The sequence below is a fragment of the Corapipo altera genome, unplaced genomic scaffold (genome assembly GCF_003945725.1).
Source record: "Corapipo altera isolate COAL_440 unplaced genomic scaffold, ASM394572v1 23, whole genome shotgun sequence".
Classification (NCBI taxonomy): Eukaryota; Metazoa; Chordata; class Aves; order Passeriformes; family Pipridae; genus Corapipo; species Corapipo altera.
In genome coordinates this window covers 11,247,744-11,275,609 of record NW_020884878.1, presented here as the reverse complement: position 1 = coordinate 11,275,609, position 27,866 = coordinate 11,247,744, and the positions used below count along the sequence as shown (strand labels likewise).

At 42.6% G+C, this 27,866-nt stretch overlaps 1 protein-coding gene across 1 annotated transcript in view; it reads left to right on the top strand.

Annotated features, from left to right (window-relative positions):
* Nucleotides 1–27,866, top strand: part of RIN3 (Ras and Rab interactor 3) — a 64,955-nt gene that overhangs the window by 20,993 nt on the left and 16,096 nt on the right. The window contains exons 3-6 of the mRNA XM_027637907.1: nucleotides 1,607–1,721; nucleotides 19,577–19,649; nucleotides 22,477–22,568; nucleotides 26,287–27,750. Of these exons, the coding sequence (XP_027493708.1) occupies nucleotides 1,607–1,721; nucleotides 19,577–19,649; nucleotides 22,477–22,568; nucleotides 26,287–27,750 (1,744 nt within the window). The remainder of the gene's footprint in view (nucleotides 1–1,606; nucleotides 1,722–19,576; nucleotides 19,650–22,476; nucleotides 22,569–26,286; nucleotides 27,751–27,866) is intronic.

Below are 27,866 nucleotides of genomic sequence, written 5' to 3'. Positions count from 1 at the left end.
GAACAGATAGAGGTGGAGTTTTCTTTGTCTTCATAGCAGCAGCTTCAAGATACAAGCTAAAAATATCCTTGACAATGAACTTTAATGAGAAACACACTTAAGATTTCACACAATAAAAAGAATGAGGTATTTCTCTTTTTTCATTTTTTTTTTTTTTCCCAAATTCCACTGGTCTCATTGGTGGGAACCAATGGCTACAGTAGTTTCACTGGTTCCAGTTAAAGACTGCGGGGCGTCTTATCAATATGTATGAATACCTGATGGGATTGAACTAGGCCAATCTCAGTGTATCCAGTGAAAGGATGAGGTACAGGGGGTGGAAACCAAAATACAGAAAATTCTGTTTAAACATTAATAAAAACTTTTTACTCTCAGCATGATTGAATGTTGGAATAGGTTACTCAAGAGGCTGTAGAATCTCCATCCTTGAAGATAATAAATACCCCGACAGACAGTATCCTGAATAACTTGCCGTAGTCTATCCATCTTTAAACACAGGGATTGGACTAGATGATCTCCAGAGTTCCTTTCAAGCATACCAGTTCTGTGATTTCAGGACCACTCAACACACTTGAATGACCACTTGATGGGTCTTAGACAAGCTATGGGGACACGGCTTGTTCCTTAATTCAAGAAGGGCAAAGGCAAAGCACTGCCTCTGGAAAGTCCGACCCCTGTCAGTAATCCAGGCTGGCACTGCCTGGATGAGCAGCTCTGTGGGAGAAGACTTGTAGGGATGGTGACTAGCAAGCTGGGCACAGACCCACTGAGGACAGGCTGTGGGACCAGGGTTTGTTCATCCAGGAGGAGAGACAGCTTCGGGGGACCACTCAGCAAGCTTCTGGTACCTAGAGGGAGGTCATGGAGAAGATGAATCTGGGCTGTGCTCAGCACTCCATGGTGGGAGGTCGAGAGGTGACAGGCACACAAGGAAACCAAAGGGGTTCCAACTGGGTACAGGGAGGCACATTCTCCCTGTGAGGACAGTAAGTGGTGGAACTGGTTGTTTGCAAAGACTCTGCAGTCTCCCAGGTTCTCCAGACCTCTATAAAGCCCTCTATAAAGCCTGGCCTCATGGTTTCACTCAGGAGATTGGAGAAGAGTCCCTCCAGGATAGCTGCCAGCCTGAATAACCTTCTGGAAGTGGGGAAAAGCTCTTCCAGGAGACACTGTAGCCACCAGAGCCTTTGTCCTTATGTTCCACTCATGGACACTTGAATACTTTCCCACTCAATGTACAAAATGACTCTCTTGCTTTAGATCTGAACTGGGACATTCTAGGGTGACTTGTCCATGATTTAGGGCACTTATGAGAGGAACATCGCTTGACAAATTGCGAGTCCAGTTAGTGAAACAGATTGTCTTAGGCTTAAGTGGGACATCAGTGATGCATAGAGACTTCCTTTGCAGGCCTGAATTTCACCCAGATGAAATGTCCTTTTATTCATTATTTTTGTTGTAAAGCTCAACTAAGTGGAACGAAGCTAAAATAAGACCATTTAAAGTTGGATTGTACTGATAAAAATCTTCATTGACAATGACCTGAAATAAAGTTCAGAAGCTCACATAGTGTAGCTGAGCTCTTGATTTTTTTCTCCTTTTTCAGATATTCTTAGTTAGGAAAGAGGGTAATGTGAACAACATGGTCCTCGCAGTCCGCCTGCCAGTGCAGAACGAGGATCCTGGTGTGCTGGAGTACAACATCAAAGAAGAAAAATCAAGTAAGGTCTTTACGTTCTTTTGTCTTGCTCTGGTTATTGTACTGAATCCTCTTGTGATCACTGGTATTTATGTAATCTCACTTGGACTAAGCAGGTTCCTCTTGTGACCGGCAGCAGATCTTCCTTTTACAGTGTAGTTCAGTTAATATTTCCTGCAGCTGCTTTACCTCAGCTCCCCTGTGGTTCTGCACCTTGTGTTACATTTACAGACTCACAAAAGGAACATAAAGCACCTCCAGACGAGGGGGCCAGTGCTTTGATCAAGCAAGAGGAGCTGCCTTTCACCAGGTGGAAGTCCTAAGAAAAGCACAAGGCACTGGCTGACTAAGCCTTGTTAACTCACTGAGTCTGTCTCTATTTCTGCCACTGAATTTGGGGGTCACCAGTTATCTGACTTCTGCTGCATTGCCTTTTCAGTCATACTGAACAACCAGTTACTCCTAAACTGTTTTCAATGCCTCACTGTTTCTGGGAAGCAGGTGGGCCTCATGGCTGGTGGTGTAGGTGCTGTTCCTTGGATAGCTAAGTCTGTCATAAGCAAGTGAAAATGAACCCAGTTCCCAGCCAGCCATGTCTAATGCAGCCCTTTGTGTAAATGGATGTGTAAGGCATATGATTTCCACTTTCTAAGGAATACTTGAAAAGATGTGAATTTTAGGATAGTCATGGAAACACGCACTCAAAAGAGTTCATTAAAATAACTTCACACTATTATTTATACTAACGCAGCTAAAACCTCTGTTGCTGAGCTCTCCCCCAAAGCCTGCTTGCCAGGGTGATCGTTTTATTCTCTGCTAAACCACTTGTGTTTCTGCAGATCAATGTTGTGACTTATTTCTTTCCCCTTGCTCAAATGAATTTTGACAGTTGCTTGAATGAATTGTTTCCTTCTCATACGGTTCCTTTCATACCTCTGCATCGTAAACAGACTTTAAAGCCAGAAAGACAACTGAATCTCTTAATCTGTTCTAATCTCAAAACCAGACCACAGTCTGTCACAGCGTTGCTCCTGCACAGGGCACAGCTGCCTGTCTGGCTGCTCAATTCCCCAGAAAGCTTTCTCTCATCCACCTGCTCCTTGGAGCACCCAACTGCAGAGATGCTGCATGCGTTCGGTGCTCTTGCATGAGGGCAGGAACAGCAAACCTTTTGCCACAGCTTAAGGTGTTCAATTAAGAATACAAGGGCAAGGGTTAGCTGCGGGGTAGGGGAACTCTTCTTTATTTAGCTGTTTGAACTTGACCTGGGACTTAGATTTTGCATGGTGGGGAATTGGGTTTTGATGATTCAAGTTTTACTTTGGATAAAAGCTAAAAAATTGAATCCTGTCATCCTAAAAAATTTCATTTATAGAAATGTTACTTCTTGACTCCTGTCCTGTCCCATAAAATCTGATTTATTTGAGGACAGGCAAAGTAAAATGTAGTACAAAAATGTTACTGAGCTAGCCTATCTATAGAGATTTTCTGCCACGCTTTTCTAACTTATTTGCTTGCTATTTCTTATTTATCACTAACTTATTGCAAAATACATGTTCAGAGACACAGCTTTCTTATAGGAACAAGAACTAAATCAGTTTTCACCACTTTCATGCAAGTGGTCAATTAAGTAGAGAAAGGTAGTTAAAATTCAGCTCTCATTCAAAAAGCAGGAGGGCTGCCACCACATGGGCAGCAATCACAGTGGCCATGAGGCTCATGCGTTTCTATGGTGGATATTCACGTTACTTTTAGCTGGAGTTCTGTTAGTGTTGACCTGTAGAAAGCCTCTCAGTTCTCCATCCCACACCGTTTTGACAACAACATACTGGGTACGGAAATGGTCATGCTTTTGCTTCCCTTCTCATTTAGGGTAAGTAGTCTGGCTTCTAAACTTAAAAGACATTGAATTATTTCCTGTTAGTAAAGCCAAAGTACTGTGTCTGGTGCAAAGGGAGATGGTAAATCTGCATCATGGAGTCTAACACATTAACTTCGATATATTAACTTTGTGTTAATATATCAAATATATACTCCACTGCCCTCTAAACTTTTTTTCAAAAATAAAATTATATGTTGTCTGAATGCTTTAAAAGAATTAAGACTAGAACCTGACCTTCCTTGATAAGTACGCTATTTTGCCTGGATTGCCTCAGCTTAATGAAGTGCCTTTCATTCTTCCCTGTTATTCTGTGTGTGGCAGGGTAGGAGACCTCTGAGCACCCCCAGAGATGTCGTCTTGCTGTGGAATGCAAATCAGTTGAAAGTTCACTGTTACACCCCTGAAAGTGTGTAAAACACCCCATCTTGCTTAGCCTGAGGACCACTGTGAACTAGCAGGGTTTTTCCAAGGATCTAGCCTTCAACTTTAGAGAATCCCTCTTCAGGGAGGGACTTGCTGCAAGGAACTTTCAGCTTACCACTGAACATTGCAAACAGAGGTGAATCCTCTGAGAACTACCTGCTCTTTGAGTCTGCACTCAAAAGAGGACCTCCAAAAGGACCATCTGTAATTCCCCTGTCATTCAAGGTTCCCCCTTCTCAGCTGTAGTGGGGACCAAGCAGCTTTGATTTTGCTGGCCTGCTCCTAGTGTTTCCTTTCTGAGTTGACACATAAGCAATGATCTGTGTCACGCCCCCCTTTCTGAGACCTGGCTCCTCCTAAAAGGTTTGAAGAAGTAGGAACAAGTTCTTCTCCTTGTTACCTCAGTTCAGCTTGTTAGATTCCACAGACTTGATGCATTCATATGTAAACTGAAAGCTGAATTTGCCTTATATATAGTTCCAATTTTATGGAGATCCTACCTTCAGTTAAAATTCAAGTTGCAACCCAGTAAAATTCAAGTTGCAACCACTTACTATTTTGAAGCACTTTGCCAGCTAATTCCTGTCCTTAGGAGGACTCAGTGCAATCTCAGTATTACAAGAGACACAAAGAAGGATGTGCTAACCTTAGAGGTTGACATGGTTGCTGATTGCTCTGTGTCATCTCCACAGTGGTATCCACCTCTTACTTTTACCATATGCAGCTTTAAATAGCAGCAATTTGCTGCATAGCTGTTTGTAAAAAGTCATTCTCATCCCTTCCTACTTTTCAGATAGTATTTGAAGAGGCTTTCCCTGGTGTCATAATGACAGTAGGGAGGTTCTTGCCCAGCCCTTGTGATCCATATGTAGATGGCCATTCAATGATGTATGAAAAAAAAATGGAAGCTTCTTAGCATTGCACTGCCAAATAATAGTGGATCATTGTTTTTCTCTTTCTTTTCCCCATATCAGATCTGCTTTGTTGATGTTTGGTGAGACATTTAGGGAAGTACAGTTTTCTGAGGGGAAGACTGGATTTAATTGTGATATATTTTTTTTTTACATGGAAATCCCCAAAGAACCCACTAGATAAGCAAATCAAGAAATGAAACCTTTTTCTTTTTTTTTTTTTTTTGTGGAAAATTTTCACCTGTTCTCTGAAGTAGCCCTTAGAGTCATGAAACAGGAGAATGGATTTTAAAAATTTTCTTCTGGTGCTTCCTCTTTGGGTGTAATTCCTCCAGAGACAGGAAGGTTAAATCCTGGTGGCATTGAAAGGTGTGGTAGAGACCAAACAGCAGATGCCGGGTGCTGTGTGGTTAATCAGAAAGCCGAGAAACCTGGCAACTTTGAAAGCCTTGGATCTCTGTGGTTTTGCTCTCGACCTGAAAGATTCCTTACTTCTTACTCAAAACAGTGGAAATCTCCCAGAACTAAAACTTGTTACAAGATTTCTTCCATCTAGAGATGCAGTGTTGGGAGCTACCTCCCCTCTGCTAAAATCTCGACTCCTTTGAGCACTTTCTGTTCTGAGAGTTGTCCTTTACTTCTGCTCTGTTCTAAGATGAAGCCCTGGACTCTCACATCCCAGGAACTGAGCACCATTTCCTTAGCTAACTCCTGCCCTTGGCTCTGCTTAGCAAACTGGTGGTAACTTCAGGTCAGTTCCCCCTCCTCTTTATGCATATGCCACCAGAAGTCATTCCACTGGTGTCAGCTCCATTGTAGCAGTATTAAAAAGAAAAGAAGCAGGTGTTTAAAGTAAATGTGCATTTCTGGAGTAACATACACAGAGAGCCTGAAAGAAGCATCTGAGTATGATAGACCATGTGGTGTAGGTAGTCACAGTAGCTTTTACTTTCACAAAGAGTTATGAAGACACCTGCCACAGGGGTTAAGTCCTTTAATGGAAGAATGTTCTAGAACCATAAACTGAGGTTAATGCTTTCTTTGTTTCTGGGAAATTTTGTGAATAATAGCTGAAAATAATTGATTTCATGAAACCCATGTGTTGACTACGTATTTCTCAGGAGTCTTTCACATATGCTTTGGTGTGGAATGGGTAGTAATTGTTTCCCAAACTCTTCTGTACCAAAAAAAAAAAAGAGGATGAGATTCCATTCCAAATAAGCAAGATGGCACTAAACAGAAGTATCTGCAATTACACAGAAGAAGAACATGTTATTCATATTAGTATAATTTTTTATAGATATAACAATGGAATTGGTTTACCAAGTCAGTACTGAACTCTTCAGGATCATGTCCTAGGTAGTTCGAGTCTGGCCTAAAATTGCCATGGGTGCCTGCTCCTGTGATTGTGCTCCTGCCTTCCATTGCTGCAACTAGCTTTGCTCACTTGGAAGTTTATTTTCCAGAGGTGGTTCACTTCCAGAGGCGGAGCCCATGTTGTGGAGTTGCTGTCCTTTTTCCTTATTTAAGCTATACCTGCATGGGACAATCTGCCACCAGATGTAACTCTTCAGAAGCATCTTTTTCAGTACACAGGGCCAAGGCTGGGCCAAATCTGACAAAATGGATGATTGCACAGCTGAAAGAGGGGTTTGTAGTTAAATCTTGTCTGTAGTGTGGTTATTTAATTTCTTAGAGGAAAATTATGACATTTAAATTAAAACCCTGTGTGCTCTGATCCTTCCATCTTCTCTAGAGACAAACTCTGAATGAGCTGGAGCGTAACGGAGGTCTTGAAATAACCTTTACACAATCAAATAGGAAAACGAAAATAAACAATCGCCAAGTAATACAAAAATGTCCAGAGCACGATTAATACCTTCTTTGAAGGATGAGACATGGTGCCATTGGACACGGTAGCTTATACTCAATTTCTGGTTTATGGACAATAACTGTACTTCAGGTTATGTGGTTTGGGCTTATAGTAAGGACCCACAACAGACCTTGACAGAAAAAGTACAGGCAATTACTGCACTCAAAAGCACTTAAGAGCAATCACTGAGTGCTGCTGCAAAATTGCAAGTCTGGTAGCAAAAACGATGTTGATAAAGAAATCCAGTGTCTGCCCAGGTCACCTTATTTGGCCTTTCTTAAAGTCAGGCTGAGCTCAGGAAGTGCAGACTGGAGTTTGATATGAAATGCTTGACATAGACAGTAGGGATTTAGGAGAGCACCGCAACTCAAGTGAAACACATGGCAGCAGTTTACCTGCCTGGATAATGCTCTAACTGCTTTAACCTGTTTGCCATGAAAGTTCATGAGGACCTGACCACTTCGTACATTCACCTCCTAGTGGACTCTATCGATCAGGACAGACAGAAGAGTTACACCAAGTATAGAGGCAGCAGGAAGGCAGCCTTGCTGGGGAAACCAAACAGCAATTTAGACGAGTAAAGATGCTCCTTTCAATACTGGATTTTAGGAAGGGTGAAATCAGTTGGAACAGATTACTTAAGGGCTAAGATTTCGCAATATACTTTCTTGCCTTAATGTTCCCAAATAGGTGCTGTCTAAAGCTGTGAAAGCAAGCAAAGTCAACTTTGTCAATCACTACTAAGTTATTTCAGTCACTTCAACACTGCCATTCCTCCTTCCCAAGTATAGACAGGGGGAAAAAACCCCAGTTTTTTATTATAGACCTGTAATTTGCGCAGGATAAAAAGGACATGTAGCAGTAACAGATGGTAATTAAACTACAGTAATCAGGCAGCAACATATTTACAAGACGGGCATTAGAGTAAGAGGGGTCTGGACTTTGTTCATTTTTGCAAGCTTAGCTCTAAACAAAGCTGCTGAAAGCCCTGGTCTTCACATCCCAGCTATCATGAGGTGAGGGATCTGGGCATGCCTGCCATGAGGGCAGAGCTCAGATACAAAGGATACAAATTCCTTCCTGTGTCCCTGCATGGGTCGTGGGTTCAAGTGCCATGCGAGGGGACTCACCAAGTGAGCATGAGGCAGGGAACAGGAGGAAGATAGACAAGGAACAACCCAGTAGATGCTGGCTCAAACACCTTCAGATGCTCAAACACCTTCAGATGCTGATATGGCACCTGGCTGATATGGCCAGATACGGTCCATTATGGCAGATTTTCCTGTTTCATTTTGTTAACGTTTATTTTAATACATAGTGCTGAGGCTGGATTAGCAAACTCAGGACCAAAGTACTCATTGCTAACATGTCACAGCATGGTCAGGTGGTACTTTCCCATGTGAACTGCACAAATGAGGTCATGGGAAAAAAACAGGACGATAGATCAGTTACTACAGCGTACTGACAATTTAGCTCCTTTAATGAGAATGGCCAGTTGTGCAGATGAACTTTGTGATATGAATATTTTTGTGGAAGTGTTGACAGCTCTTGCAATAGCTTCCTCAGTTTTGCAAGTCTTTTTGCTAACACTCTGCCTGCTGGAATCAGGACTTAAAATGAAGATAGATAGAATTTTTTATTTTCCAGAAAAAGAAATAACCATCACAAATGCAGAGAACCTTAAAATTTTGGAAATACCCAGAAAAGAGAAGACATAGGAAAACAACCTATAAGAAGGCCATCTTCCATTTTAAGAATTAATTTTAATTGCATTTAATTTGGATCCCTTCTGAACTAGAATGAAGATGAAAAAGGTAGAAATCTGAAGTATTGACTGAAGTCAGAAAGATGGGATCTTTGACTTCATGAATGTGAATAAACTGACATATGTGCTGGTATTCATGCCCTTGACTTCTAAGATGAACCATTTATTTGGGTAGCACTCGCAAATTTTCATGGGAGTGTTTCAAGGCTGGATTAATCCTTGAGTGATTTGGTTTGACCTCATGGATGACCCCGGTTTAGGCAGGAGTTTGGGCTAGAGACCTCCTGGGGTTCCTGCCAGTCTCAGGGATTCCATGAGAGGGAACCAGCCAGTGAGTCTGAGTCAGGCTGTGGGCAAGCTTGGGGCAGACAGCAGTTCTCAGAAGAGGTGCCTCAGTAGAGCAGCAAAAGCAGTTCCCATTCTCTAAGGACCAGGCTCTTGGTGAAATAGTGCTGAGATTTACAGATGGATGATGGTGAAAAAATCAATAAAACTTAAATATTTCCTGTGCTAGTGTCTCTCCTATGATCTCCCCAAAACCCATAACCTTCATTTCTTTGTTTCCTTCTCCTCTTGTATGTGGAGAAAGACAGAATGTGCTCAGTTTATTTAATCAGTGCAGATTGGAGTTACCTCATATCAGGTACCTCAACATACGGAAAAAGACCCAGTAATGCCCGATGGATGTAATTATATGCCCCTTACTAGACTGGAGAGCTAAGCTTGCTGCAGGCTGAAATAAATTTCATCATGTGGCATGAATAGCACTGTTTTTGCACAGATATTAAAGAGACTTTTCAGTTGGAGAGTGATAATCCAAGGGGTGAGTGTATGTTCCATGCTTCCCAAATCAAACCTCTCAAGACAATCTCTGGCTTATCAGACTGCAGGCAGAAGGGTCCATCAGCAAGTATATTTGGTTACTTCTGTTATCATTGTAATGGTACCACGGTTCTTTTTTAAATGGTCACTTTAACCAGCACAGTTGGCCTCGTTCAGTGAAAGCTCTGCAGCTTTCAATGCTGGAAAGAATAATTCTTAATTCTGCAAACTAAGGCATGAAAAGCAGGGTAGGACTATTTATACCTTTGATTTCCTCTGAATAGATTAGAGGTTGAACCTGACATTACAGAGCAAAAAGATCAAGGTAGTCCTTTTTTAGGGTTGTGGGGGGGATGTTGATACCCCATGCTGCTATTCAGCAATAAAGCAGACAAAGAGGAGACTGCCTTGGCAGCCACCTCATGAACTGCTCTGGAGACTTGTCTACCAGCCAGGAAGGTCATTAAGCATCTTCAAGTTAACTGCAGAATATGCCTTTACTGAATATATATATATGTGTGCATATATATATATATAAATATATATATGTATGTATGTATATGTATATAGGGTAAAAACATCAATAGTCCCAGTAACTAGTAGTTAAGGTACTGTAGCCTTACGAGCACAAGTAAAGTAGATGGAAAAGGGTGTAGTCACTTTCTGTAGGAGAGGCAGGAGTCAGGTTTTATGTGGGTTCAGATTGTAACTTTGTGCTGACACTACTGTCACAAGAAGAGCTCTTGCCATTCCTCATCTGTCAGTTGCTTCTGTCCATGCATCATGCCCCTCTGGTCCCTGTCTCATGCAGGTTATAGCTGGGAAAGAGTAAGCAATGTGGATGTAAAAGCAGAAGGGTGTGGTGAGGCAATGCTTCCTTAGAAGTGCTACCATGTGCTGGGTTGTGTGAAATAAAGTCTGGAAAGAAGAAAGTGATAAGGGGCTGGAATGGCTAAGGGATGACATTGGGAAGGCAGACTGGAGACAGAGGTCTGAGAACAAGGTGGAGAAGGGCAGTAGGTGACCAAGAATGGGGGTCACATCTTGTAGTGCTAGATGACTGTATGAGCCTCCAGAGTGCTCTGGGTGAAGATGAGAGAAGGCTGACCATGGAGGCAGGAGCCCACCAGAGCTGCTTTGTTGTGCCAGGAGAGGAGGCTGCAGACAGTGTGAAAGCACTGTTGGGATGGGTGGGAACTCGGTGCCAAACTGGCCAAATAGCCCCACAGGCGCCAACCTTACTGAGGCAGAGCATCATTGGCAGTGTGCTGAGAAGCTGCCCTTCTCCACCCTGCCTAGCTGAATTCAGCTGACTTTTCCCAAGGAACTCAGTGTCATGACACTGGTTTTATTGCCTGAGGTCTGAGGCACAGGTAGCTGAAGGGGTTTGGCCAGCTGTGCATCACCAGCCCTGAACAAGCACAGCTCCTGGCCAGCACTGTATTTACTGGGCTGCAGGGAGACCTTTTGCCTGCCAAGCTTTTGACATTGTTCAGCACTGAGGTATCAACAAAACTATTCAGTTTTTTAGTATGCTTTCTGTGTATAGCCTGACAGGCAATTCCACTGCTGTATTGTGAGGAGAGTCAGTTTTTCCAATTTACTTTAGGGGAATGTTTCCCTTTATTGTTGCGTGATGGAGCGTGTGATTGAGGCAAAGTAAGAAACTGTTCTGGGCCTGATTAGCCTGAAAAAAGCAGAAATGTACTAGAAAAAAATAACAACAGTTATCAACACCCTTGGGACAGAAGATCCCTCTTCCATTCTTTCACCAAAACTGGCTGAATACATCTCAATTAAGAAATCATACATTTTAGCAGCGGAACTTGTCCAAGACTATTTTTTTTTCAAGGATTAGCCAATTGATGACTAAAATTTTGTGTATTTTTAACAGGGGAGAATAGAAAAGCTGAATATTTAGTTAACCTTAGGGTTCAAATTTTAAGGAGTTTAATTGCATATAAGGAGGCCTCTGAGCATGCACCTAGTATCCTATTTTCCTCCTGTTCAGTGCAGCAGACACCTTACCATTAAGGACAGCAGACTGAGGAATGTTATCTTTTAATGCGGTTCCTGTTGCTACCTATAAAATGTAGAGCTACCCTAGTTATCTTCAGATTAGCCTCTCTCAGACACAGATAACAATCTGTCTGCATCATCCAGGGCCCAGCATGGGCTAATTTCCCCTGTTTCTGCGTGTTTCCTATTAGAGAGAAAAGTCTACCATTGCCTACGCAGCTTGGCAAGAAAAAACCTACTACTGAGCAAGACTGCCCCATGGCATGGGATAAATAAGCAGCTCAGCCCCAACCCTGGTCTTCAGCTTTGAGAGTGCCTTTTTGCTTCTCCTTTCTGCTGGATCTCCTCTGTCTCCACAGGCAGGACCAGGTCAAAGGCCACCTGTGTGTGGGCTGTAATAAGGACACAAGAGACATTATCTTCGCCTCGTCTACCATCCGTGGTTTGATTGGAGATAGAGACTGAATGATTTCTAGTCCCCCTAGACATTTTCTCAAGGTCAGTCTGCCTGCCAAGGATGAGTTCTCCATTATCCACACCACTATTAACCCTGAAAATTGGGTTAGAGTCACGGAGTTCCCATTCATGAGACTCCTCTGAGCTAGGAGCCCAGAATTTTGATTTGGCAAGAACAGTGACTGAGGTCCTGGGGGATATTGTAAAACATGGTATGAGGACATATTTTATAACCTACTGTGCAAGTTCATAATTTCTCTTTTAAATGCAGACCTGCACAAGGAAAGCAGAAAGTCTCATCAAGTCCTTCTCATTTGAGCCAAGTTCCATGTTGCTTTGACACACTGCTTATTTTAAAGCGTAAAACGCTTTTAAAATCAAAACATTTAAAACACAAGGCACTTGTGCAGCTGCTTTTTCAAGATGTAACAGTGCCAGGTTTCCATGCAGTTTCAAGGTTGTTTTGGAAACATTCTGGTTGCTTATAGCTGGTGGCTTTTTTTTTTTTTTAATTTAAGCTCTCATCCTGAAGAGTTACCTCCCCTCTCTCCATACAAACACTTTCATTTTTACTCTGAGCTTTAAATTGATAGATTGTAGAGAAAGCCTGTTGGAAAGAAGCCCTCAGGGTCTTGTTAGCTTTGTTAATCCTCACTTTAGATTTTTTTTTTTTTTGGCTTATTTTTCACTCCCAAGAGGCGTAATGTAAAATCTGTGTGTAATCAGAGCTAGAGACTATGCGTGCTGTTCCAGGATAATATTGTCTTACCCTACACTGCTTAGTACCTTGAACACAACCCAAAAAGCTTACTGGTTTTAAAACAGCTACTCTAAATCAATACCCATAATACAAGTGTCCATGTCTCAGTGGCTAAACTGGAACGAATTATAATTTTTGTCCTTGGACAGTGTTTGCTATCTGAAGATCTCATAGAGCTTAATAAACAAGAGTTTAGACTTGTAAATGAGGTAAATAAGACACTGTTCAAATGAGGGCATTAAGGACCTCATACTTTGACCTTTGAGTAGGACTCTCAAAGTCAGTGACAGTGCAATCTATCCACTCAGAAGTGGGAATCAGAAGAGCTTTTTTCATCAAGTTGGCAATTAGGTGGGATTGCAGCTCTAGAAAGCAGAAATGTAATTTTTTTCCATTTTTTGTCCACCCTATTGACCTCTGCCATTTCAGAGTGGGTTATTCCCTTTCATCATTCATCTTTGGAAAGTGTCCTGTTTGGAAAAGTCCTTTCTCCTGGAAGCTTCTCATGCAGAATATGTTTCTGGATACTGAGTGGCTTCCCTTAAAATGCTCAGAAAACTTCCTTTTTTCTATATGATTAACCTCAACTCTATGGTATTTCATGCCGCATCTCAGAGCCAGAGAAATAGAGTTTTCTCCAAAGTAAATGGAAAAACCCCCTGTTTTTTAATAAAATACATCTGTATGATAGCACACATTTTTCACATTAGTATTGATTCTCAAGGTTGTCCATATGGCCTGGAGATTGCTGCTAAAAACTAAAGCCCCAGAATTCCAAATCATAGCATTGCTTCCTGTTACATGAGGCACAGGGGAGACCCTCTGTATATCTGAATGCTTCTTTTGCTTCACAAAGTTCTACTGAAGAAATCTGCCTTCTGAAAGCAACTTACAAATATATATATATATCCAGTTTGTCTTGTCAGCCACAGCCCTCAGCCGAGACAGTTTGAATGGGTAGCTGGGCAGCATAAATCTTGTACTGACATTGTAATGTCTGAGTGGGTGCTGAATGACCTGCAAAAATGTGACTTCTCCAGCAATGATCCCAGTGTTGGCTCAGCTGCTTACTGCACCAACCACATTGATTGAATATGTTATCCTACTCCCCTTGTGTCCTTGGGAGCCCTCTCAGACTCAACATTTCAGAAAGGCCATGTTTTCCCCCATATCTCTGCAAAAACAGGCCCTGTGTGGCTATATCTAAAACTCGGTCCTTGGAAGAAATCCCAGATCTCCCCAGTCTCTGGCTGAAGAAACAGTGGAATTTCCACAGATTTTCAGGTGTTTATTCCATACCTGGAAAGGAGATATAGGGTGAGGATCTAACTAGGAAGTCAAGTGCTTTGAAATGGAACAGCCATTCTCCACACTGTGCTCGGCTCTTAATCCCTGAAATCGCTGTTCACAGGGACACTTTAAGGAAAGCACTTGAGGAGCTGTGACAGTTTTCTTTTAGTTGGGTTAGCTGTGCTTGAAGTACCTGTGAGAGACACCCTCCCAACCCCTGCTGAAACACTGATCACAATGAGGAAGAAACAGAGCAGCGAAATGCTTGTGACACACTTCTGCTCAAACATCCTGCAGCAGAGACAATGAGGCCAGGCAGCACCTGGATTTTATGCTGAATTAAAGGCATAAAATCTTAGTGGGCACTAAGGTGCTGCCCGTCTGCTTGGGTGAATGTGGATGAGCCAAAACACGGTGGAGCAGCCCAGACCCCTGTGCTGTTAGATATGAGGACAATTCCTTTTCTTAGCACCAGAATATGCACAGAGGGAAACAGTCATGTCTACTGAGTGTCCCCTCTATTCAGCCCCAGCCTGAGAAGACTGCAAAAGCCTGTGGTTTGCGTCTTCTTTAATGGCATAATTTAATTCTGTACAACATTATTATGTTTTGTGAAAAACTCAGTTTAAAAATAGATTTCTCTTACACTCTAGAACCAAGCTCATTAACACTTTATCACTTTCATTAGTTCCCAGGAACAGCTATGATCAGTGATTTTTTTCATCATGACCAGAAAGATTAAACTCTGTAGGAAGCCATAAAGCTGAAATCCTGTGAGAAAGCATGAGTTGGATCCACAACGGGAGACTCTGGCAGAAGTTCAAACCAGGGAACTATTAGCCCTTCCTTGATGAGGGGAAAAAACCAGAAACAACTGACAATTAAATGAAAGAATCACTAGGAAAGAGAAGAAAGACAAAACAGACATAGGTTGACCAAGACAGTCTGGAATTATGCGACCAAAAAATAAACTACAGCTTAGACATCAGGTGGAAGAAGCAGAGGCATCAGATCACAGAATAAATAAAAAGGCCTTGAGAAGAGAAAACAGATAAACACTGACAATGTTTTACAAGAAGACAGCACTCAAAGGCCACACAGTACTGTCCAGAAGGTCATCAAGACATAGGACAAGAAACAATGTGAGGGACAGATAGTAGAAACTTTCAAACAAACGGAGCTGTTGCAGAAATGTACCACAAACACACTAAGGACTTCTATCTATGTAGTCTAAATTTCCCTCTTTAGCAACATCCAGCTGAAGTTCTTTCTCTTAATACCATCGTGAGCCAAGTGCATGAAAAAGGGCCAGAAGGAGATTTACATGTGCCTGGAGCACTGAAACAATAACCTGAAGGAATTACATCACACTCTTGTGCGCTGCTGTAAAGCACAGCATGTAGGACAAGCACAGCATATCGTGACAGACAAAACAGCCTCAGCACTGGGGCTACAGTAGACACTGCAGACTCTGTACCCATACCCACTGCAGTACCTATAGCCAGGACTCATTCCCCAGGGGCAGGAAACTGCTAACCTGCAACAGCCAGGAATGGCAGTTTCTGGGAGTAGGAAAGTTGGTAACCTCTGCCTTGGAGCGTTCCTGTCCTCACAGTGAGCTTTACTTGCTGAGGGGGGCACAACAGCAGGAAAACTGTCCAGTGCTGCTTTCTGCAAAGGTCAGTGTAAGCAAGGTCATGGCAACTATGATATCAAACCAGAGACTTACATTAAAAGAGGGAAACATCTCTTGTTAGGACACTATGGATTTATAATCTGAAAATAGAAATAAAAAAGTGGAATCACACCCATGATGATAAATCTCGCATTCACCAGAATCTGGAAAAATGAGAGCATCAGAAGAACACCCAATCAGGACTTCTGAGGATGGTTGTATTCTCAGTAGTCCTCTATCAACATAACGGCTGCAGAATAAGGAATTCATATCTTTGAATTCAGATGTTTCTGAAGGATTACATAGATACCAGAAACAGTGAATAACACTAATATTGCCATTAGAGAAGAAGCTGAAGTACTTGGGTCCCATGAGCCTATGTAAGCAGTAAGATGGAAATTGGGTTGGTTTGTCCAAGTGACCAGAACAATAGGACTAGCAAATACAATTCTGCAGAGAAAAAATCAATGAGGAAAGGAAGGCAGAATGCTCAGAGACAGTGTGACTCAAAGCCATCTGCATCTGGATGAAGAAATGATGGGGAGATCTAAAGAGTAAAGTAAACACGAATACAGATTCCAATCAGTGCATAAAGATGACACTCTTCAGAGCATGCTGCTATTTTAAAGGGAAAAATGAGATGATCATAAATATTTATAGCAGTTCATAACCTGGCCATGTCCTGTTCACTTACCGAGTTGCACAAAGGACACAAAACAGAGCATGCTCAACAACGAACCACTAACTCGTGTTGCTAATGCTTCTATCACCCATTAAAAAAATAAAAAATCAATTATTTCTTATCTCCTTGTTTCAGACCTCTCAAAATTGCCTACTGATCTACACATTTCCCCTTTTATTTCCTGAAGGTGATATTTTTCTATGGGCTTCTAAATTTCAGGTAAATTTATATGCTGTGGCAATGTGTTTTGCTCACAGAACCCAGCCTATTTTTGCTCTTGCTTTTGATCATATTGATGACATTCTGCCAGTGTTATGGTGAGATGTAAGATTTCCTTGCTCTTCAGGTGCCCTGGGTCTGGTTTTATGAGCCCAAAAAGCTGAGTTTTGTCTCTGCAGTTTTCAGCAGGATTACAGCAACCTGGCAGATGTCTGCTTCCAGATTCTGCAAAAGTCATGAGTTCCTGTAAATGGCAGCGTCATGATCCCTCCCTAAGCAGCAGTGCTCATGTTGGTGAAATGTCCCCCCAGATACCCACAACACATCCACAGCCAGAGAAGAGCACCTCTTCCTGACTGTCTTCTCAGAGCAGGGTGCCTTGAGGGCTGTAATGGCACTGAGAGGAGACATACATTGTCCTCAACAGTCAACAGAGCCCTTTTAGCTGTACAAACTTGCTATTTTCTGTGTCTTTCCATGAACAAGAAACATGCAGCAGGACCCACTTAATGGTCTCCACAAGTGAATGACAACCATTCCCACAAGAGACGTTCCTGTACCAAACCCATCATCTGCCATCCAACAGCAAAGCACTACTTATCAGTAGTGTCACCAGGTGTTCAGATAAAAACAGATTAAGAAAGTATTATGGTTTCTCCCAAGGAAGACGTTCCTTGCAGGAGATTGTGAGGCTTTCCTCATGGGTGCTGTGCTGGGAGCGTGTCCAAGTAGCCACAGCAGACCTGTGCAGGCTGCTTGACACTGTCGCTGTTCAGAATAAATTTTGGGCTGAGTACTGGTCCTGATGGTATTAGTACCTTGAGTAATGACCTATCTAAAGCACTCTTCTTACTATTCTTCCATCTATTCTTGCTTATTTGCAGGCCACCCAAAAATATCCCATGAGAGCTTCAGGTCTCTGTATGATGAATTCCAGCCTGCTGAGAAATATGCTTGGTTTTGTTACCTCCTATGACCTCTCAGAGCAGGGACAGTCCAATTTACGTATACCACCTGCTGAAAACTTCTGTCCTTAGGCTCCAGCAGCTTTTTGTACCTAGTCTGCTTTAGCTATATAATTCCTTGTGATTTGTGGTGTTTTATGCTATTTAACTATATATGAGGAAAAGTAGCTATATGATGACAAGGCACTTGTATGTGGATACTCCTGACATGGAGGGGCTCAGAGGAGCTCCCAAATGGCAGAGCTTTCTGGCACAGAAACAATAAATAGTTCAAATCCAAGTGATTCGCTCATGTATGTGAACATGTACAGGTGCAGCCTGCTCTCTTACAGACACCTGCAACTCAGAATGCCAAAGTGAACATGTGGTTTTTAACAGAAAAAAAATGCTCTTAAAACCGGCATCTCTACAAAGGACTTTATTTAATTGTTGGAGATTTGAATGAGTTCAGACTCTTGGGTTTTAATTCATTCTCTAGAACAGAACTGGGTTTTGTCTTTATTTTTGTTTCCTGTGTCAGAACTGCGAAGCAGATGCGTTTCAGACTACAGGAATTTTTCATGGTAGATGTTTAATGAAAAATCCGTGACTGAAACATGATTCTTATTATGGAAAAAGAAAAAACTTGCCAAACATGATTTTTCCAGTTGTGAAAGAAAAGTAAGGGAGAGGGATTGTTTTGCTTGAAGTATGTTTTAAACTCCATATAGCAGTATGGTATTGGTGCATACACTGAGGTTAATCTGTTTGTGCTGATGTCACATAAACTGATGTTAGGAATGAGTTTTGAGAATTACATGGCCCTTGTCTCTTTAAAAAATACCTACATTGTTGTATTCATCTCAAAATAGCAGCCTGCTGGGCCTGGGCTGGGCCAAAGGGAGAAGTAAAAGGAGGAAATGCCTTGTTTGGGGAATGAGCTATGAAGCTGAACAAGAGACAATCTTGAGCATTTCTTTCCAGTGCGATTATCGGCTGGCTGGAGAACAAGAGCCAGTGCATAGAGGCAAGGGAGAGGAGAGCCAGGTGGATGCCTCCCTCCTGCAGGTGCTATAGGTCCTGCTTTGTAGGGGACTAACAACCAGGCAGGCATGGCAAGGATCTGGAGACATTTCCCAGGGCTGTGAATCATGGCTGACTGAAGAAGCTGAGTCACAGTAGCTGAGCTTCACGTCCACAGCTCTGAACTGTGGCCTAGAGAACAGCGTGGAGGAAGATGCATAGCATCTGTGAGCACTACCATGGGGGTGGGAGCTGGTGCTGCTTCCCAGGGACTCCCGGCATGCTCCTGTTGTGTGAACGGTGTGGCTCTGGACCTCCAGTTCTTTACAACCAGTAAGCAGGCATTTCTGAGGACCCACTACAGATTTCCTCAACCAGTATCTGTTTGTGATTGTGTGTTGTGTACAAACAGACATAGACAGTTTGTGAGACTGTAAAGCTGAAGCAAAGATGAACAGATCTCTCCCGCCAAACCAAGTCTTTCTCTCTGCCTTGGGTTGTCAGTCAATTTGAAACTTTCTCCACCGTCCAGTGTAATTTTTTCTAGCTCAACAGCCAAAAGCTCTATAACAACATGTGAGTTTTGGGCTACACAGTGCCATAGCATGCTGTTATAAAGGAGGTCATTGTGAACAACTCTGCAGTATGGTATAGATTGTATTTTGCCACTTAAAGGAGAGTGCAGTCACTGAATAACACAATGGGAGGGAGAAGACAGGAGAGATACAAACAGGCTGTGCTCACAGTGTCTGCATGACCCAGGTCAGAGCCCACACACACAGTAATGAAACAATAATTTCTTTTTTTTTTCTTCAGAGCATTTTATCCATCCAGACCAAACTAGATTCCAGCATGGAGAGTCACAAGGTCAGGCCCATATGTACTACAGAGATGCACATCCTTAGAGAGAGATGGGCTTGTAATGAACCCTTTGGCTGTGACCTGAGGGGTTTTTTTCCTTCCCATTGTTTCTATTAATGTCACAGCACTCTGATATCTTGAGCTAACTATTCAGAAAGCCAAGCTATTTCTTCTTTAGTGTCTCCCTGAAGAATCTCGTTGCATTTAGCCTCGTTGCATTTGAAGCCAGTTCTTCATGCTTCTTCATATTAATCTTTTCTGGTTTTCACCAGTCCTGTACCTGGAAGGATCTGTCCTGGTATTTGAGGATGTCTTCAAACTGGTTGCCTTCTACTGTGTCAGTAGGTGAGTTGGATTTATTGCTTCCATGGCATGGTCACTTTGCTTTCCCCTCTGGATTGTCCTTCCCCAGTATCCAGTCACAGCACAGATCCCACTGTTTCCTCTGGTATCCTGGCAGACCAGGAGACAATATCCAATGCTAGTATCTGCAGTAGAGCCATATCACCCATCTTCTAGCCAGGTAAACCATAATCACAGCTATCCCTGCAGTTGGAAGCTTTGTCTGAAGAAGGTCTGTAGGGCTGCACACACAAAGGACAGAGGCACAGAACTGAGCTAGGAGGGTAGGGAGGAAAAAAGGGCCTGGATTAACTATTTATTTAAAGCAGCTTTAAGCATACACACACACCTGGTAGTGACTTAGCAAACCTACTAGTGGATTGTTTTCTGCGCTTGTTTGCTCAGCACAGAAATACCAAACATAATGGGCACAAAGATGGAAAGACCTGTAAAGTAATTCGCATTAGAACAAGGTTTGATAGCAGCTGATGAGTCCCTCTGTGTAATTAAACCTGTGTGCCTGTAGCCTCCTCTAATCTGTGTCCTCGTGCCAAGCATACTGCAGCGACACCTCCACAACCTACTTACCCCATCTCTACTGCAGCAGGCCTGGTTTTGAGTTGGATGTGGACTTTTGACCTCCCCTATATAAACATAGATGACTCTTAAAGTAGTTATTTCCTTTTAAGAGGAAGAAACAGATTCAGGATATGTTTATAAGGCAGTCATGTTAGTCACTTGGTTAGGTCATGTAGTGGAACAGTCTATCTGCAGTGTGCTGCAGCTTGCCCAGACAGTCAGATTCACGCTATTTTGGGGGCTGCTTCTACAGCCAGCTGAGTTCAACACTGCTGGGCCACAACTCCTGCCTCCATGCAAAAGCCCATGCTCTGTCTCACCCTCATCAGTTAAAAGACTTTTAGCCATCTAGATGTGTATAGACCCTACAGAACAGGCATAAATTAACCTCTGGACCCATAGAAAGATTTCTGTCATACCAAAGCAAAGAAGAGCCCAAATGCAAAACCGAATTTGGCATTTCTAGTCAAATAGCTGGTGAGAGAGAAAACACAGTCACTTCTGCTTTCCTGCAAAAACAATCATGGCTTAAGACAGTCTCAGAAAGAAAGAAAGAAAAGCTCTTCTGTTAGTTCCTGTTACAGATGTTATTTCTGAGTGTCAAATACACTCTCGGATGGTTCATGCAATTTCCAAGGTCGCTGTCAAAAGACAAGATAAAAAGGGAATAATTTTCTGAGAGATGTAGGTAATAAAAAGACACTGACATACCATTTGCTGGCAGCTTGTAGGAGCTCTCTGTGAGATGGAGAGTGGAGAGGCCTGTTCTTGGGGATGTAGTAAATCACCTATGAATAACTGGAAATAGCTCATCAGGGCTGACTTTCTTTTTCTTCTCAAAAGAAAGTTTGGCCTGGATAAATTACCTCAGATCATAACACTTGTAGGTAACAGGTGACTTGGTGGCTGGTCTGCAAGCTGCTGCTCCATTAATAAAACCAGATTTTTTTTTGTTAGGGCAATGTCTTAATATTTCCTGATTTTTAGATGTATTTTTCTACCAAAAAATAGAATAAAATTGAAGGGAACTATTTATGCATATAAAAATAGCAAACAAAGAAAGCAGAACGTCCATGGATCCTCTTCCTCTTTTAAACCTGGTATCTGCCAAGAAAAAAGTAATAAACCAGAGATCACATCAGTTTATGTCAAACAATGTGACAACAGAGTGCTCAGTGGTGCACACAGTACATCAGTAAGGTCTCTATCTCTTAATAAGGGCAAAAACAGGCCCCCTGCATGCCTGTATCAACAGATTGGGCCTCCCTGCATCTGCAGTCGTGCATTTTTGAGCTGTGCATTTGTGTAGCAGACACCTCCTACTCACAAGGCCAGCTTTTTCTATAATGGTTTCTTGCATCTTGTAGAACATTTTGTTAAACTTTTTAATGTGTAAAATGATCCTGCACCATTCCTTGCTGCCTTTTAGGGACTGGCTTTTCTAGTCCTTTTTAGAATGGGAATTGAGGTAAGAACAGGTTTAGCAAATTGTCACTGGGCAAGAGGCAAACCTGAACACATCAGTGCCAGTCCAAGAGCTCCGTTAAATTATTTGAGACTTAGGGTGTGTTTCAGTGAAACTCAACTAACATTCTCTGAGAAACTGTATCTTTTTTTCAGTAAAAACCCAGCATCTTTCCAGAAATCAAGCAGTCAGAAATCTCAGTGGTATACCTCAGAGTAGAGAGATATATGCATTCTTTTAGTGTCATATAGCACTTCATCACTGTTTGTCCCTTCACCTAGGGGTTACCTTTTCCCAGGATGAGTCTTCCTTTCCTAATCCCTCTGTGTCTTGCTGTGTCCCAGTGCCTTAAACTTACACATATTTTTTGAAGAGGAAGCAGAGAGAGGTAAACAGAAAGAAAAAGGACTTCAAATCCTTTCCACACGAAAAAGATTGGCTTTTCTAATTACAATAATTACCATTTGCAACACCTTTTTTTCATGGGAAGGTATTTTAACCTTTGTGGCCTCCCCTGTGGTGAGAGGCGTTCCTGAAGTTTTCAGAGGACAAAGCCAAGACACAGTGATTAAGTCAGTGGCATGGCATGAAGCATCACCACAAAAGTTGGTGATCTCTTGTGAAATCAGAGCAACCCAGACCAGCAACAATGTCCACGATGCCTTACCATCCAGGACTTTGCAGAACAGGGCTGAAATTGTGAGTCAATCCAATCACTAAAACCAAGAGAAATCTAGAGTTCCTATCCATTATGGAGTTTATCTTTTATTGTGTTTCTTTTTACAGGGATTTGCTGCCCTTCACTCTGAAGCTGCCACAAGCAATATTAGAAGCCAGTAGCTTTCAAGACCTTGAAATTATCTCTAGTCTGGGGATAGGTAAGTCCCTCAAAGCAGCCAGAGTTTCACTCTGGCTCACTTCTTGTGAGAACAGAGGTGCCTTGCGCAGATATAATGCAACTGGAAGACAAATGAACTATTTTCTTTGGAATATCTGAGAAAGTGTGAATGCAAGAGGAAGATGTTTATGATCTTCAAGTTCATAGAAGTTCATAGATCCAACCTCCACTTGGATCTCTGTGCAGGGAGTGGGACCTACAGTCTTACCGGGAAAGCTGGAGCTTCTAACAGCTAAAGTATGACACAGCCCCTCAGGGTAGCTTACACACACTGGAAATAGCTGGTATCTGAGCTATATGGAAAACACCTTTGCAATTTTCCCTTCTGATGTGTGGGAGCAATACTGATGGAAGTGTGGTATTTTTGAATTTTGATATTTCTGCTTCCTCTTGCAAGATTTCTAGTTGGTAGAGAAATGTGTATCATCCCAGCATGTTCTCTCGCCTCGCGCTAATCAGATACAACAAAAAGGAACATTATTTTTAGTGACAGCACTAAACAAGCGAATTTTAGATAAGATGTATAAAGTTACAGACATGGGAAAAGCAGTTTTGTTGACTAAAGGAGGTCTCTTTCTTATTCCTTTCCATTTAGCACACTCCAGACAGCTATCACAGTGCTCCTTTGCTTTTCAGTTTTCCCTCAGGTGTTGAAAACAGCCAAATAATGGAGAAAGTTGAAGAGTTAGCTCACTTAGAGGTACTCACTAGAGCACCCTGGGCCTTTAGGGATCTATTTTTGGATCTTCTGCATCATATCTCCCAGAAGGCATGGGCATACCCCACTAGTTTCAGTTCAGGCAGCTTCGTTGAATTTGACCACCAGATTTGCCTCTAACATTTTCATCATTTCTAACATCCTTTATTTTGAGTATGTTCCAATTTGTCAAAACATTCTTGAATATTATGGCTTAAAAAAAGCTACTTTACGACTTGAGATTACAAATTGCAAACTTAATTTTATTATAACAAGTCTAAAAATCTGGATTAAAATGTAGGAAGTATATCAAGTCTGATTTGAGCCAGCAGAGAATATACTGATTCAGGCAACAATTTCCAGCACTTCTGAAAGGAAAGATTAGTTAAAGCACAAGCACGAAAGCAATGTTGGTTGTAGTCTTCTTCCTTCTTTCCTGTACTGGTGGTCATGAAAGTGGTGATGCTTGGAGGTCGTTTTTGTCATGGTATATTGCATGCTGGGAAAGTTTCTGACAACAGAAGAAAATCTGCGGTTGTGTACAGTCTTCCTGGGAAACAGTGCCATGGAGTGCCATGCTGTTTTAGTAAAGTCAAACAGGCTCAACTACTGAGTAATGCTGTTCATTGCCTCCTGGAACAAAATTTTGTGGGTACAAATGAGTACACAAATAACAAGTGCTGCCCAAAGTGACACTTCTCAAGGAAAGATAGCGCTGTCTGAAATTCTCATATGTTGCTTTTTATTTATTTCAAAGTGATATGTGTTTCAAGGGGGTAAAAGTAAAATGTCTTACTGCAAGCTGAATTGTTCCACAGAGGATCTGGTTGTTCTGCATATTGTCAAAGAGGATGTACTCCAGGCCCTCTAGGCCTGACCTTGCTGGTACAGAGGGCATTTTAGCAGACGAATTAGCATGATTGCATTGCACAAAAAGAGTACATACCTTCACAGACATGCGAAAGACTCAAAGAACTGCTTAATTGTCCCTCCCAGGGTGCAAGCTAAGGGAAGACCCAGGGCAGCAACGGAAAATGATCAAATGGCCTTCCCTGCTCTATGAGACAGTGTGTCTGTGCTGCGAAACACCTACTCTGAAGCAGCTGTGTAATTCTTGGTAGGACCACCTCATGTGGTCCTTCTCAGTCTGAGTGGAGCATTGCATTTTCATCAGTGTCTTATCATGGCCACTACTGAGAAAAATAACCAACTTCCCTTTTGTGGGTTGGTTTACTCACCATTTCCTCAGCCCAAGAGACTTCACAACATTATATTCTGACTGAAACAAGCAACTTCCACTGTCTGTCATTTGCTGATACCCAGTAGAGTCAGAGCTTTTAAGGAAAAGGCTACCCCAGACAGTCTCAGATGTGAGGGGGTTGGCAGAGTGATGCCAGTATGTGCAGTTGCATCTGTACATCTAGTTCTGAATTCTGTTGTCAAGAGTGCTGTTGTTCCTGGCAACACTTTTATTTCAAGCTTCTTTCTTCTTCTCCTTCTCACGATAGGAAATCTGAGAATAAAGCTGTTCTAGTATCAGCCACCCTAAGAAAACACATTGACATGCTTATAAAGCTGAATTTGCCATGGACACTGGCCTAGGCTGCAAGAGGATAAATCCATCCCCTCTTGGGCCCAGTATGTGATGTTTTGGCAGTGAGACAGGCCTAACACCAAGCACAAGACAGGGTTCAAGCATTATGTGGCAGCCCCCTTTGTGTCCCGCAAAATCCACCCAGAAGTGCATGCTGTCAGTGTCAGCTCTGCATCCAGAGACCAAGCATGCTGAAATAGTTATTTAGTTATCTGCATCCTTGTGTTTCCAGGATTTCCCATCTTCCCCTTGTCCCTAAATCTGTGGGCATCTACACAGTCCTCACCCAATGCACTCTAAGTATACTCAGAGGTTTATATGTTTTTCCTTGGTAAGAACACATGGGGTTTGCTGGATCCTGTTTCCTGGTGCTTCCAGTGGTGGACCCTGGATTAGCAGCTTTAAGAGTGCTTGAAAGCAATCAGACTTGTAAGGCATACAGGTTTGAAATCTCATCTCCGGAGGAAGGGAAAAAGATGAAAAGTGATACTGAATGCTATTCAAAGGATATACAAATCCTTTGTAATATTTTAAAAACAGTTATTGAAAGGCAAATTCTAGTAAGAGATTTCTGACATACAGAAATGACTACTTGCATCTGAAATACCATCTTTCTTTTCTAGTAACCGTTGATGGCACTGAAGTACTTAACTATTCCTTAGTCCTTCATCATACCTCCTTCCTGTCTACAGTCTTTGGCGTCATCTTTTCTCTCTGCAGGCAGGTGGAAAACAGAGTGGGCATGGCTATAATTGTCATCCAGAGCTACAGACATTAATGATAATTTTAATCTGGGGAAGGTGTTTAAAATCATGTGTTTCTGGACTGGTTGTACTGCAAAGAAGTATCAGACCTCTATGTAGAACAGACTCTGCCACATGAGCTTGCTGCATAGTATAGTCATCTTCATCTGTTGTGCTCCTGATGCATGTCAGATTCAGGCTGTATATCTCAGACCTGCACCTTCCCATGGTGAGCAAGAGGGAGACAGAACTCATCTGGGATCTTCACGTGCTCACCTCAGGTATCCACAACTATTCAAAGGGCAATGATCACTGAACAAGCTGTAGATCCCTTTTCACAATAATTTGTGTTTGTTACTTTTACCTTCCTGTTCACACTGAAAATGCTGAACACCATTAATAGTTTTCACTAGGTAAGTGTCTTAAACCTGACAAGAAAGAGGATTCTGGTGAAGCTTCTGAGCTTATCCCCTGGTTTTAAGCATCTTGCACACATAAAACAGGCAACCCTTTCTTCACATTGTTTTGTGCAGAGGTTTGAAAGCTTGTGTACCATTTATTTTAACAAAAAATAGGTCTTCTACGTATCATTAGCAGCTAAAACTCTCTCAGAACACTTTTTCATTCTTCTTTTCTTTCAGTTGTCTTTTTTTTTTTTTGTCAGATTTTTGGGATTCCTACTTAAACCACAGAAGAAGAGAAGAGTTATCCCATTCTGCAAAAGACTCAGACAGTTCAAGATCTACCCAGCATTTTGCAAGTAGCACAAACCACTGCTCATGTGAAATTGAGCTGTCAATAGGAAATGACAGGCTGTGGTTCGTGAATCCTATTTTTATAGAAGAGTGCAGTAATCCTTTTTCTCCAGACGTACCTCCTCCTAAAAGCCACACTGTGACCGTTGATCTCCCCCCTGCCACCATGATCACTGAAAGGAGGTCTCCCCGCCGGCCCCCTCCACCTCCACCTTCTCACGCTCTGGTTCAGAAATTTTCTCTGAAGCTCCCACAGGATCCTATGACTGCTTGTGAAGAAAACAAGCTGTTTCTTAAGCCACCAGGAAAGAGCACAGAGGAAATGAAAGCTGAGGGCGGTGCGAGTAAAGAAGAAGAAAGGAAGCAGAGCTACTCGGTCAGTGAGCCCTCGGCAGTGAGCCCTGAGAAGGGCTCCCAGCCCTCTGTCCCCCCACGGAGGCGGCTGTACGAGCGGACCTCCGAGGAGAGCTGTGCGGGTAAGCCTGGAAGTTGTGAAACGCGGAAAGGGGAAGGGACAGAAGAAAAACAACATAAAAGTACAGAGAGCAGAGATAAAAGGTTACTGTGCAAAAAAGGTATAGAGATGCCTGGGGAGGTTTCCAAAAGGGCTGTATCACAGTTTCAGGAGATGAAGCCAGAACCTACAGAGAAGAAGGAGGACGTGCCTGAGATAAAAATCAATGCCATTGAGAAAGGGAAGCTACCTCCTATTCCACCACCAAGAAGGAAGAGGCTTTCCCAGGTACCAAGGATCCAAAGCTCCAGCCAGCTGAAGCTAAGAACAGTGGCAGAGACGGCCACGGCCACAGCTCAAGCTGTGTGCAAGGACAACCCAGCTACAGTGGCAGGTGGTGCTGCTTGCGCACGCATCAAGACTGAACCAGAACATGGCCACAAGTCCGTCAGCTCACCTGAACTGAAAGGTTTGCACTCGTCCCTGGAGGACGTGGGAGGCAGCACAACAGCTCAGGCATCAGCATCCGAACCAGACTCCTACTCTACCAGCAGCACAGAGGATGACATGGAGATGCTGAGTAGTTCATCTGGTAAAAAGACACACTCCATAATCTTGGCCAAGGCCAAGAACAGGCTGTCCTTTGTGAACCTGTCCAACGTCTTCACAGTCTTTTTGTCTAGTGACAGGAAGCTGCAGAAGAAGATAGTGGAACTGGCACAGGACAAGGATTCATACTTTGGTAACCTGGTGCGGGACTACAGAGTGTACAGTTTAGAGATGATGGCAAAGCAGAGCTCCAGCACAGAGATGCTACAAGAAATCCGGTTGATGATGACACAGCTGAAAAGTTACTTAGTGCAGAGCACTGAGTTGAAGTCTCTGATAGACCCAGCCTCCTACACCGAGGAACAGTTAGGTAGGTGACTGTGGTTTATTCATCCTTGAGAATGATTTGGGAAGGTGAGGATGAAGACAGGATTATGCAGACACAGTTTCTGCTTTACAGAATTACAAACCATCTCTTAAAAGCTG